General features: G+C 41.5%; 1 protein-coding gene across 3 annotated transcripts; it reads left to right on the top strand.

Moving 5' to 3' along the window:
* The first annotated feature begins 63 nt into the window (after positions 1–63).
* Positions 64–12244, top strand: gpbp1l1 (GC-rich promoter binding protein 1-like 1). 3 transcript variants are annotated; one of them, XM_071490771.1, is made up of 12 exons: positions 64–196; positions 2059–3403; positions 3970–4084; positions 6508–6637; positions 8453–8781; positions 9197–9272; positions 9386–9582; positions 9712–9855; positions 10511–10666; positions 11153–11277; positions 11365–11467; positions 11619–12244. In XM_071490771.1, exons 3-12 carry the CDS (start codon positions 4025–4027, stop codon positions 11787–11789), a joined length of 1491 nt encoding a protein of 496 aa, XP_071346872.1. In that variant the 5' UTR covers positions 64–196; positions 2059–3403; positions 3970–4024; the 3' UTR covers positions 11790–12244. The 3 variants fall into 3 exon arrangements, with proteins under 3 accessions (XP_071346872.1, XP_071346870.1, XP_071346873.1); XM_071490769.1 differs by having other exon boundaries at positions 172–457; XM_071490772.1 differs by having other exon boundaries at positions 175–419.
* The last annotated feature ends 1345 nt before the right edge of the window (positions 12245–13589 follow it).

Genomic DNA, 13589 nt, shown 5'->3' with positions numbered 1-13589 from the left:
TTAAAAAATGTGACGTTATGATTTCAAGTATAGACATGTTGTTTTATTTAAATAGAAAACTATTTCATGGAAGCTACGCTATTTCGTCAGTTTGTCACTAACAACACTGTGGAACCTCACTAAGTTGCATAATCACGACAGATCTTGAACGTAGCACCGTCGAGGCTGTTCGAAACCCTCAGTGCCAGCGCCAGTGGTAAGCGCTCCGAAAACCCAAACAAACATCATTAGCCGTATTATTAAGAAGTTTATAGTAGCCAAAAAGTTTTATCTCGTTAGTGTTTGCAGAATTAATGTATATTTGAACCACTGTCCATCGGAGGCTATCTTGTTCAGGAGAGGATATACGGTATCGTCATGAAAGCAAGTTAGCTCGCTAGCACTTAGCAAGCTGATGAATGTGTGCTGCCGCTGTTAAGGTAGCCATTTTGAAACTGTGTTGTTCCAACGAAGCCAGGTCTGTTTACCTCTATTGTATGTTCGTGACAGCTGCTTAAATAGACTATTTTAGCCACAATGAGCATATTAAATGCATTTGTACTTTGCTAAACTCCCTAACTGTTCCAATTCATTTCAACTACCTAGCAGGTTTCGTAGGCTACTTAACAGGCTAGGTAACGCCAGCTTTAGCTAACAGTTGCTACGCTAACGTTCATCTCAGTTAACTAAGCAGAGTTAGCTAGCAGCAGAGTTAGGGTAGATCCGATAACGTTATCAGTTAGTGAGTACCGTCAACCAGTTAGCGCCTTTCGTCTTAAAAGGTTTCGATGCACTTTAATCCGTAAGATTACCCCGTTAGTTAGCATGGCGAAACGTGCATGCAGCGTTCCTGTGTGTTGAATTGGTCTGCTGCAGTGTTTGTGGACATATGGGTTTCTCACGCTCTATAATAAGCGTGAAGCGGGTTACTTTTCAAACTTTGCAGTGTTTGTGTTGCCGCCATCCATATGAGTATTGTCTTACAATGAGGTGAATGTCTGAGCTGCATAATGTAACCCGTGTCCGTGATGAACTCGTTGATGTTGAGCTGTTATGTAATAGTTCAGTGGGAATACGCTAAGGAGTCCATGGTAGCTTTCAGTTTGAGCCTAAAGGCTTTATTGTTGTTTTGGTGTTATGCCGTGTTATAACACGTGTTTGAGTAAGGTGTATGACTGAAGGTCTAAACTGAAAACCTCAATTTCATCCAGCATTACACACACACTGCCAGGCCTGTTTAGATGCGCAGCAGTCTGAGGAGAGGCACCGAGGAAGAAAGTGTTCAAGTTATTTTTACACTGGTATAAATATTTCATTTACCAAAGCCGACACAATTTTATAAAGGAGCCAGGTTTCAGCATGAAATGGTGCTGAGATCACTGAGTCATGATTTTTTTTTCCCCCTCAAAATCTACTTGAAGTGTCAAAAGCAGTTTCGTTTAAAGCAGTGGTTGTCTCTTGAATCGGAAGCTATTTTGGGGATTGATAAAGGTGTTCAGCAAAAGAGGAGTATCTTTCTGTCATCCTGTGCTGCTATTTGCAGTAACACAGGAATAGAGATATTAAGGCAAATTTTGAGCTATGTTTAATTTCTCTGTTTTGGAATCCCAATACACACTTAGTTCCCAGTTTATTAGGAACACTTAGCTAATACTAACACAGTCTAATACAGCAGCCCTGCAATTAGTTTGTGTCACTGACGTGCTGATTCAGCTTTTGGAAGGTGTAGTTTATTATACTAAGTCAATATGATGATATTGCTTTATACTGAGGTGTTTTCTTTTATTTTGAGTACCATTTTGTCCAACTTGTTTCTATCACTGAGGGTATATTAAGTAATATTAGAAACATTTAACAATACAATTCAACAGCACCACGAACTACATACATTTTAATCATCACATCATCACAATTTTAACTGTTATAAAGGTTTATTGGAGGACTGTTAATTAATCTATATGTGTTAAGCCTGAATTACTGGCAGCTGTGTGTAGGTATGTGTGTATTTTTGAACCTGGTGCATTGAGGTGATTTATTTTTTTCCTAAATTAAGGCTAATACTATCTATGTTTAATGCAGGTCCAGTCTGTTCCTGAGCAGATATCCCTGACCCATCAGCAAGAACACTGAAAACTGCACTGAAACTTCCTGTGTGAGGAAAAAAAAATCATTCAAGAAGGAAAGGAGAGACCCACTTGACAAATTTTGGACACATGCTTATTCTTCAACCTTAATTTTTTCCCAGAGAAAAAGGAGTTGATTGAGGTGTCTTAAGGACTTTTTTTTGGTGGACAAGTTTATTTTTTGTTTCTGGACTCCTGTGCTTCACATGACACGAGGACCTTTTGGCTTGAGGATGCTTTTTCTTTAGCTTTTGAGCGTGCATATCTATGAAATCAGAGTCACACCCTATATCTACTTCAATCAAGAAATTGCAGATAAATCAATGGGCATCTTACAAATGTGATATTAAAACATATAAAGATAAAAACGGCATTATAATGCATCATTCAGCAGCACCACTATCTCACTAACCAAAACTGAAAATGACGGCAATGTAACATAGGGTTTTGCTTCCTTCATTGTCATGTGACTTTGAACCTTTGAGAATTATTTTCTTCAAACTCAGACAGTCTTTCCACCAGTTTAATGAGGTGAGTGGTGGTTCTCAGTGACCTCCATTGCCAATAAAAGACTGTCTCTGAACACATTTTTCTTTCTGCATGTTTAAGTAGATCTTAAAATGATTCGGTAAAAGGTGAGTCAACACAAAAACATACTGGCACACAGTGTGGCAGGACAACGCCTGTCTCTTCCCCCCCATCTGGTGTCAAAGTGGAAGTGCTACACAAACTGCTGTCCATGTTTCAGGGCAGACAACTTTCACAGACTGCTTCCTTATATTAACAATAAGACCTGGCTCTTTCTCACTGCTGGGACAAATCACCGGTCAAATCACTTCGTTTTGCCAATCAGCATAAAATCTGATCAGGTTTTGAGGTTCAGATGAATTGGTGAAGAACTCAGTCTGCTCGGGGGGAAAAAGTTACCTGGTCCGGAAACAGTAACACTTAGAGCTCATCAAAGACGTGAACTGCTAAGGAATCTGGTTCAGGAGGAAAATTGGTCCCTCTGTAGACCTCTGCACTTCGGCTACTTCCTGCTTGGCCAGTTCTCTGGATTGCCATTCCAGATCATTCCTGCAACCTTTTGACTCATCTCCCAGTGTTTCACCCTGGACGAAGGGATCTGCCTCTGGGGAAAGGGGCTGCACTGTCCTGGCGGAGGTGGAGAGCGGGTTGTCGGTGTGCTGCTCCCGGTCTGTCAGTGCACACACACTGTGATCAGTGCCAACTGGCCTGAGGAACCGAGACCAGCCGGACCGAGAGAGGAGGCAGAGGACTTCAGAGCCACAGACTCTGGGGTAATGATGAAGCTCCACCTCACTGACTTGGCTAGGGCAAACATGCATGAATATACTTGAAAGCCAGGAAATTAATTGCCATAGTGTGGTCCATTACATGTCATTTGTCAACCCTTTGTCGATGGCAGGTGTTCATTTTCTGCCATATATGCACAAAAAAGGCTTTAAAGTCAAGATAGAGAGTAACGCTAAATCCAGAATGATGAGTTTTACTTGTTTTAGTGTTTAGCACATACATTTTAGAATAATACTTGTATTATGCTGCATTAGATATTTTATATTCAGGCTGTCAACCAGTTATCAGCTTCACAGGCAAAGCTGCAGCAAGTCGAGCTTTGTTGTTTTCCACTAAGAATAGGATTCTTTTTGACTTGGTCTTGTGGGAGACCTTTTCACAGCGAGTTTCTAAATAACTGACACAGCGCTTGAAAGAGATGACATGAAATCAAAGATGGATGTGCATGAAAGAGAATTTGATTCAGTGTCAAAGATTCATGTTTCTGTGCTTGAAATTTCCTCAGCTGAATATTACAAATGTTTTTCCTGTTGTTTGTGTCTTTCATTAGATCCTGGCCATGAGGTTTGATGCCTCGATCCACTGACCGGAAACACTGGACCTAAATGGCGCAGCATGACTTTGTCCCTGCCTGGCTTAACTTCTCCACACCCCAGCCTGCCAAGGTTTGTGTGTGTGTTTGTGTGGAGGAGATAGACAAAGCTTCAAAGTATAGTTGTCAGAGTCACACCTTTTAGTGAATGTGTCTGCACACCTGAGAGAGTGTGTGTGTTTGTGTGTATGTGTGGGGTCAGTGACAAGTTAGCCTCAGGGACTGACAGTGCAGACAGGACATGGTTCAGTAGAGGGTCACTTAGATGTTGTATACCACTATGAAAAAGAAAGATGGAAGAACGGAAAAATAACATCAATTGACAGCTCACTGTCCAGGTGGAGGATTTAAGGGAAGTTTTCACAGGTATTTTGCATCTAGCCATTACTAAATTTGCATGGGCTTTTCTAAGAGGCCAGGAAGGAAAAGAAGTTGCTATTCTTTGGTGGAGATTGATCAGAACTGCAGTCTGTTTGACAGAGAACCTGTGGATTGGCTGAATTTGCTGTGATTCAATGAAGAATCAGGAATTGAATCACTGCAAAAAGTGTTTTTTAGGTCATTGGGTTGGAGATAGATTTATACCATCTTATATCGGGAGGAATTTTGATTATCTTAATATAACTATGTTTAAATGCTGCCTCACCACAAGCTGTGTTTGTGATGCAGTTTTCTGAACTTACTTAACTGCTACAGTTGAATGAAATGGATAATTAATACTCAGCCTGCTCCATCATCTTATCCACAACATCAGTTACTTATCCTTATATCTTTCTAATATTCAGACCAAACAGCAATTTCATTATTCAGTCTGTCTGTTAGTCATTTTTTCTGCAGTGGGGGTTTGGTTTTTACCCTGACTTATAACCAGTGACTGGCTCATCTGGCACTCACTTTTTGAAGTTCAGCTGTTGTGAGCTGTTCAACAGTTATTATTTGGATAAGTAAGTTTGCAAAAAAAAAAAAAGCAGCAATCAACATTGCACCTTGCATTACATAATGTATGATGTGGTTTCCTGGTGAAGGAAAACAACAGACAGACGGCACAAAATAAGAGTTTCCTTTACTTATTCTATTGTTTTCATGTGTCCGGACATCTGAGATAGTCTTACTACCATTATAAGTTGGACACTAACTAACGTACCAAAGAGGAGGCCATGTTTAAGTAACTTGACAAATATGAGTCGTTTAAGATTTATTGAAGACTTTGAGGGCTCAGCTTAGCTAATGTGTCGTCCATTCATCAGACAGGGGCTAAGAAGCTGCTTGGATAACATTTCCAAGCTAGCTAAAGAAGCCAAGATGGCTTTTTTTTTAATGTTCTCTAACAAGGAGCAGACATTTAACCAAAGTCTGGTCATGATGACAGAGTGAATAGTGATGGTTTTTGGCAGGAGAAGGATTGTAACAGTAGTTAAAGTGTATGCTAATGTAGCCAGCAAGAAAATGCATAGCCTGGATATTTTATTATTTTTATTAGGATTTGTCTGTTAAAGCTGAGTGATAAGTTGTCATCTCTTAGAAATGAATGAGATCATAATGAACATGTTTAATTTATTGTGATTCTGTATTTTCATGCAGTTTGAACATCACAAGCTGTGTTGACACTGTCTGACTTCACAGCTCAGTGATGTCCCCAACCAGAGTTATTTTAATTTGGGATGTAGCTGCAATTTCTGGGCCTGGAACCAAGTTTAAATTAGATATTGTATAAAAACACCCAAAATGACCGTCCAGAGTATTACCTCTTCAGGGAGAGGTGGTTCCAGATGAGTAGGAGGTATGTTAGAGGAGTGATTAGATTGATTTTTGTCTTTCCTTTAAAAATGTGTTAAGCTGTTTGACTGACCATCTGAGATTGTGAGTGTGTTGCTGCGTAGAGCTCAGTGTAATCTGTGAGTCAGGAGGTTGCCCAGCTTAGTGGCCTGTCTGTGAAATCAAAAGTCAAGAACGAGAAACAAGTCACTGTCCTGCTGACACATGACTTCACCTCAATGTCATTTGTCATCAAGGATTAGTCTGCGTTCTCTGCCAGGGTTGGAGCTACAGTTTATTCTCTTACTGAAGGCTTTTTCTGTTATATTGCTGTGGAGTTATAAGAATTCCTAGAGATGGATGCTTGCAGGGATAGGCTGAAAACCATTTAATTTGATCTTTGAACCTCTGCTGATGACAAAGAAATGATTCAGACAGAACTGAGTTTTTACAGTCAACATTGTGGAACACGCAGCAGCTTCAGCATTTACCAGGATTATGTACAACTGTGTTTTTCTGATCTAACTGGCTTCCACTGCAGCACATTTTTGATATGAAGCTCCTCAAAAGTGTTTTTTTCACTTTGTTGGCTCATAAGTTTTCACACAAGGACAAAGATAAAGTAGGGGTAAAAGAATGTCATGAAAAATGATCTGGGGGTTATTACTGTTTCTCTTTTGTTGTTTTTTCTGCTTGCCCATCCCACTCCTCTAACATTGTCCCCTCTCTGTCCTCCTGCAGTCCCCTGCTGCCAACCTTGACAAACAAGGTGAGCCCCACCACCACAGAGACGGCAGAGCTGCTGTGAGCCGCCGCCGCCACAACTCCTCTGATGGTTTCTTCAACAACGGCTCCCTGCGCGCCCCATCAGGTAACAGTGTGGACAAGCTACCCTCTTTACCATTGCTGTTACAGAGTTTAACTCTGTGAAGAAAAGCAACAGCGAGAACGTGGGCAGAAATAATGAAACTCTACCATCTAACATTATAGTGCTGGTTTTGTGCACCTCAGTGTGGGCCCTGTTATTAAGTTTTTAGGAGTGGAGTAATGTTGCTTGTGTTTCAGACATTAAATCAGTTATGAAAATAATTGTGCTGGACTTACATTGTGTGAATTTGAAGATGATGGCAAGCTGGAAACTGAAAGACGTTCCTGTAGTGGAAAGGGAAATAATTGAGGCCACTTGCTCAGACGAAAGTGATGGAGATTGTGTTGTTGTTACAGCGTTGTAAGCAGCAGACAGGTGGTGATGGAGACAACCTGTAGAGGTTGTCCTATCCATGACAGGTCTGTCCCCAGCTTATTTAAACCCGCTGTGCTTTCTCTCCAGAATGTGTGCATTGTTATTATTTCACGCAGACACTGTTGTTCTGCTGATGTATAGGTATGCGGCTCTTTTTCTGAACTAAGAGTAACTGTATTGTGGTGCCAGCTTTAAATTGTTCATTGTTGCTCATCTTATCCGAGCTCAAAGTTTTGCAAAATCTCACTTTTCTATTCAGTCGCGTTTTTCCTTTGTATCTGTCATGTGGGATGAAAAGTTATGTGTTGGTGATCAGGTCTACCACCAGGATGTGTTCAGGTGCAGTAGCATAGTTCAGTCCCAGGTTCAGGTAATAATCTTTGGTCAGTTAAGCTTCCTGTTTGACAAGTTTTTTACCCATTTGTACTGTGGTCTCAAGGATGTCTTCATCATTGTCCCCCATAAACTTAATCGTAGTTCAGCCCACGTGTAGCCCTCACTTTGATAAAATAGAGAGGGAGCTTTATTAGTCTATTCCTGCATGCCATGCCAGTCAGATATATTGAGCAAAATCTTCAACTCTTCTTCTGAAGTGCCTCTGTCTCCCAGTGATTGCTGCTGTAGTTTAATTGTAGGACGTTGACAATGAAGCATTTGCGTGATCTGTTCACTCAGCGGAAGTTGTCGAACCCTGTAGGTGTTTGGATGGAGGCTGTTAGCAAACCTGGTTCTGATTCCTGTAGTCTACAAGCTTCCTCTCTGTCTTCTCATATTACCACAGTAGCTTAAGGTTCACTTTGTTAAACTGCACAGCAGCATCTCTGTATAATTCATTCATCCGCACAGTAGTTGAAGTAAAACGATGCTGAAATCTAAGACATTTTGCTGCTTAATTCTTTGATTGAATTACTGTTAAGACTCAAAACATCCACTGTAAAACCAGTTCTTCAAAATTTGTTGTACCAAAAACATGGGTCGTCAGGACTTACTGATGAGAAATATTTTACCTAAATTTAGGGCTTCTGCTGCTCAGCCCTGTTTTTTTGGGGGGGTTTTGTTTTCTTTTTTTGCCAAAAGTTTTGACACATTTTCTGGTAATGTGGGTAATTCTGCCTTTTGAGTTAATCAAACACAATAACAGATGTCACTGGAGTTGGATTAGAATCAACCTCATCATGATTTTTCTGCCTGTTTCCAGTGACATTTTATGTAAAGAATAAGTTTTCCTGTGAGTGGATTTCATAGACTCAATGTCTTCTTTGTGTTTGCACTTTGAAAATAACATGAAGTTAACAGGACTGACAAAGACGGAGGGTGTTCAGATGTTGTATCAGAAAGCGAGACGAGACTTTACTGATCGGTCAAAGCCAGAGTTCCCCATTATTCAGCATTTAATAAACCATAATTATGCCATAATTATGCTGTGTATTTGTTCTCTTCAAGGTGACGGATGGCAGCAGCCCTCTCTGCTTCTGAGGCATGACTCGGTGGACTCGGGGGTGGCCAAAGGAGGACATGGTGGGCTGGCAGGGGGCTCGTGTTGGAAGGAAACACCCAGCTGGCATGGAGTCCCGCGGGGTGCCCAGGACGGCCACCACCACCAGGGACGCCACCCCAAACGGGGAGGAGGCGACAGGGACAGGCAGGGGGGGCACCGGCAGCGCAATGGTAACTTCCATCCCCGCAAGGGCACCTCGTACCAGGACAAGTTTCCCAACGAGGAACGCAAAGACAGCAAGGACGACAAGCTGAAATTCGTGGAAGAGGACTTTGTGAGTATCTTGACCTTCCTAGATTTAATTTTTTGTTTTGTTTTGTTTGTGTTTGTTTTTTTCCCATAAAGCATGCCACTGATATTGACATAGTTATTCAATGACAAAGCTCTTTTAAAAGATAAGACCTTGAGTCAATGGCAAAGCTCTTTGAACTGTTAAATAAAGACGTTATGAATATAGCCTTGATTTTTAGAGAAATGGCAGTGACTGTTTACACTGCACCAAATCTTAGATAAGCAAAACTGTTGTCAGAAATTTTTTTCACTTAACTTTTTCTGGATGAGTTTCCCTGCATTGACCCAGTAGGCTTGTCAGTAACAACATGCTTAGAGTTTAGGATGTTAATATAGCTTGAGAATACAAAATCTGAATGCTAAGGTATGTAATGCAGAATGTAATGTTTGTCTTTTAGCCTTCCCTCAACCCTGAAACAACTGGAAAGCCTGGGAATCAGATGCGAGCAGTGGCTCCCCATGCTGGAGTGTGGGGTAAGAGCACTCAGTGCCCATTTGGATTTCAATTCTTAGACAAACAAAAATGTTGTTAAAGCTCTGCTCCACAGTTTCATGACTGACATATGATTGTGCTGATTGTGTTTCAGAAAACCCCCCTAGTGGCAAACAGATGGTGTCCAAAATGCTGGTCATCAAGAAGGTTTCCAAGGAGGACCCCAGCACGGCCTTCTCTGCAGGGTTTGCCACTGCTGGCGCCCTACCCACCAACGGCAACAAAGCTCCCATTGCAGGCTCCAGTGTCTACAAGAACCTGGTCCCAAAACCTGCTGTGGCCCCCACCAAAGTAAGACTCATTGTGATGTGTTAAATTACTTCAACAACTGTCTTTAATTCATTCAGCAGAGATGCAGGACAAGCTCTCTGTGTGCTGGGCTGTCTGTGACAGGGAGTCATTACACGTCCTCTCTTCCAGAGCACCCAGTGGAAATCCGGTGGTAGAGAGATCACAAAGCCTGGCCTCCACATGCCAGGCCGAGATTCAGTCTTCACCAGCCCCGTCTCTGCAGCCAAACCCAGCACCCCAGTCAGTGCACCACAGCACAACACCCCAAAAGAGGTGAGGGCAACCAGACAAGATGAGTACCGGACATGTAGGGATTGTCTAGTCCCAACAAGAACAGTTTTTTAATTATATAAATTTACTTTTTTCTAACATACTAAACTGCACAGCGAGCACAGGGGGAAAATTCCAGTATAGCACTGTGTGTTGAACTCTTTGTTCTTATACTGTAACTCCATGCATGACATGTAGCTGGCCTACCCCTGTGTAAGTAAATGACAGGTTTTATCTAAACATAGTAATTATGTGACTGTGTGGTTGCTGACTGAGATGCTTACTCACTTGCACACATTAAGTTTTCCTTTGCAGCAGTGTGTGTGCTGTCTTCTCTCCAGTGTATTAAAATGTCTATCTATGGTCATAAAGTTTAATGTTCATCACAAAGTGTCTCTGAATGGCATGTGTGCAACTGCTGCAAATGTCATGGTCTGAAATTTTTTGTTACAGCATAGAGTTGGCTCTGATTCCTAATGTGGCAGATTTTTAAAACAGTCTCCAGGCAGTTAAAATGTCTGATCATTGATGACCTACTTTGACATTTTACTCTCCAAATGGACTTTATATCTGATAGATGGTGTCGCAATCATAAAAAGAATAATGTTAACTCGCTTTTCTCCTTTTCCTGGCTTCGTCTGGCTCCTCGTGCCTACAGCACCCTTCCAGCACGACTCCTCCCATAGATATCGCCCCGTCGAGGCTGAAGCTGATGCGCCGCGGTCCAGACCGTAAGAGCGAGTTCCTGCGAGCTCTGAAGGACGAGGGCACTGGAGAGCTGACAACAAGCAGCAGCCCGGGGACATCAGGAGAGGTAGGCAGCAGTTTGGCTTGTCTTCATAAACCACCACACGGGACGGCACAGTCGTTACAGATCATGACAGAAGCAAGAGAGGACACTGTTAAAGAGGGTTTTAATTCTCTGCAAGTACAAGACAGTTTTTGTACTTAATAATAAAGTCACACAGGAGAGCCATAGTTCTTGTTTTTCTGCACGTGAAAGACAGGAAATCAAAATCTGAACCCCTTTATGCGTTTTGAAAAATCTTACACCCAGGTCTCTCTTTAAAAAAAGAAATGACTTTTGTCATATTATTTGACAGTGGGTGTAACAGACTGTGTTTGCAATAGGGCAAAAGTTTGACATTTTTCACTTGAACTTAATTGGGAGAATATAAACAGATAGTAAACATAGAGAGAAACAGGGATATGATGTGCAATAAAGGTCCCTAGCCAGGGCACCACCCCAAAGAACATGAGATTTTTCAAGTGTTTTGTGTTCCTGTGCGAACTCTCACAGGGTGAAAGCAGCACCCCAGAGCCCAAAGCCTACAGCGAGGAAGTCTGCCATGAAAATGGTCTGTCCTACTCCCTCAGTGACTCAGACACTGAACACCTGTCCAGCTCCCTGGAGGCAGAGCACAGGTAGAGCACTCCTACTCCTACACAAACACACTCACTCACACACAAAACACACAGTCGACTAAGCAGTAAATGACTATGCTTGTGTAGGTTGCTGAAGGCCATGGGCTGGCAGGAGTACCCAGAAAATGATGACAACTTCCTGCCTCTGACGGAGGATGAACTGAGAGAGTTCCAGACTAAAACTGAACAGGTGAGACCTCAAAGGAAAGCCCTGAATAAATGCACCCTTTTAGTCAAACTGGATACAGTGTTTGATCTGTTTTCCATTTCTAAATGGAACGCAAGGAGAGAACGAAGTGGCTTCTGATTCACACACTAATTGCCCGTCTCCTTTTGAACAGCTGAAAAGAAACGGCATGCAAAGGAATGGGGTTCTCCCGAGGGCGCGGGGTGTGACCCTCCACTTCACCCCCTGGAGGAGTGTAGCGGAGGCGCACGTCGAGGAGGGCTCCGAGTCCGAAACCAGTAGCAGCAGCCAGACCTCTGACGATGACGACTGCATCAAATCCTAACGTGGCTTTATGGAACAAAAAGAAAAAAAAACAACACAACAGCCAACACCACATCCCAGCAAGCAATCCCCCCTCTTCCTCTCTCATCTTTGTTTTTAGAGCACCATTTTGAATTTCTTTTGTTTTGATTTTTTTTTTTTGTTGTTGTTCTTGCACAAGGGAAAAACCAATCATATCCCAGTGAAGGGGGAGATTCCTGCTCCGCCAGACGTCGTTTTCCCTGCGTTTCCTCCTTCACTGCAGTCCCTGCCCTCTTTGACCCCTCTTCTCCCCTTCTTCCTTTTTCTTCCTCGCTTTGTGGAACTGAAGTGTTCATCAAAGAAAAGAAGGGCAATGAATGCACACTTGATTCTGCTTCAAACAGACTAACTCATTTCATTGATGATGCTGATGACACATTATTAATGATATTAATAAAAATTGGTTCCTGACAAGCTGATATGTTTCAATATGAATCTGGCTACTGTGGTGTTTTAAGTTCACGTTATTTGATGTGTAATGATCCCAAGAGCAACAGCAGCAGCATTTCCCACTGAAAATATTCTTCATCTGTGCTGGATGTAATTGGTTTTAACCAATTTAAAATTAGTGAAAGAGGACGGGGTTGTAGCTAAAATGGGTATTTTTTGCCTACATTGTCCAAATATTAATTTTACAAAAATCATTTTAGTTTTCCAGTGTAGTGGAGGAATAACCCCCAACAGAGCCCAACTTTCTGAGATACCACAACTTTTTAATGAAAAGTAACTAATATAATATTAACGTGGCTTTCAGACAAAGATGTCAAGAAAATTAATAAAATTGTATAGTTTTCAACCTAAAATATATAACATGAAGAGATTTATTTAAAAAAACTATATTATTAGAAAAGTTATATTTTTGTTTAAGACAAGATCTTCAGTTTCTTAAACATTCTAAAGGGCTAAATGAAGTTCAGCCATCATTACTTCCATTATTTCCTCCTGTGTTTGGAGAGGGTTGTAACAGTTGTACATTGTACAGCTCAAATAGGCACAATGAGACTGAGAAGCCACAGTCCTGAGGAGGGTCTCTTCAGCCACAGTAAGTGGAAACACCTATGCGAGTGCAGGAACTTTTGAAATTTACTTTTCAGCTAGTCTTGCAAGAAGGTTGCCAGTAAAATCAAAGCACAATTAATCCTCCTCTTAATGTTACCTGGTTAGTTTACATGTGAGGTGCTCAGATATCCCATAGCAAACTCACTTTTAATGGGTTTAACAGAATTGGTGTGTCCTCAAGTTGAACTACAAATACATTTCAATTAAAAAAAAAAAAAAAATTAAACATAACACTGTAAATCATCAAAATATGATAGAAAGTGAGCCTAAGCCACAACAACAGTTAGGCCTACATGCCAAGTTTGTTTTCTCAAATTACTAAGCCAATCAGGCAAAATACATCTGATAAAAACAAGAGGATGTGAGATCATGGTGCATTGTTTAGGTTTCATTCCTTTAAAACTGCTTGTGTGTAAAGTCAATAGCATTCCCATGGATACTGAAACTAAATGTGCTAGGGCTCCAAGTAAAGGCAGAATTCAACATGTGTGAAACTTGTGTGAAAATAATTTTCCTATACTTAATTGTAACCATATTTTCCTTTTGGTAGAAGTGCAGTGACTCCAGGCATGGATGACTACTAGGCAGGCCTACAGGACACAGGGCCCCCTGAGCCTCTGTATGAAAAGGTCTGTTAATGTTTGTCACAGAGCTCAAAGACACAAAATGACCACAATGGACACCTCATTCCTCTACAAATGACAAATAGCGTACAACTGCT

The sequence above is a fragment of the Trachinotus anak genome, unplaced genomic scaffold, assembly GCF_046630095.1.
Source record: "Trachinotus anak isolate AG129_WGS33_773 ecotype Australia unplaced genomic scaffold, CSIRO_AGI_Tana_v1 ptg000012l, whole genome shotgun sequence".
NCBI classification, from domain to species: domain Eukaryota; kingdom Metazoa; phylum Chordata; class Actinopteri; order Carangiformes; family Carangidae; genus Trachinotus; species Trachinotus anak.
The sequence above is the reverse complement of the archived record's forward strand: the minus strand, read 5'-3'. Positions and strand labels throughout refer to the sequence as shown.

Bases quoted from the DNA above. Each gene is read 5' to 3' on its own strand.
- gpbp1l1 (XM_071490771.1), top strand. From the start codon at position 4,025: ATGGCGCAGCATGACTTTGTCCCTGCCTGGCTTAACTTCTCCACACCC. The intron at 6,638-8,452 runs GTAACAGTGTGG...GTTCTCTTCAAG, and splicing joins CTCCCTGCGCGCCCCATCAG to GTGACGGATGGCAGCAGCCC. The intron at 11,468-11,618 runs GTGAGACCTCAA...CCTTTTGAACAG, and splicing joins TCCAGACTAAAACTGAACAG to CTGAAAAGAAACGGCATGCA.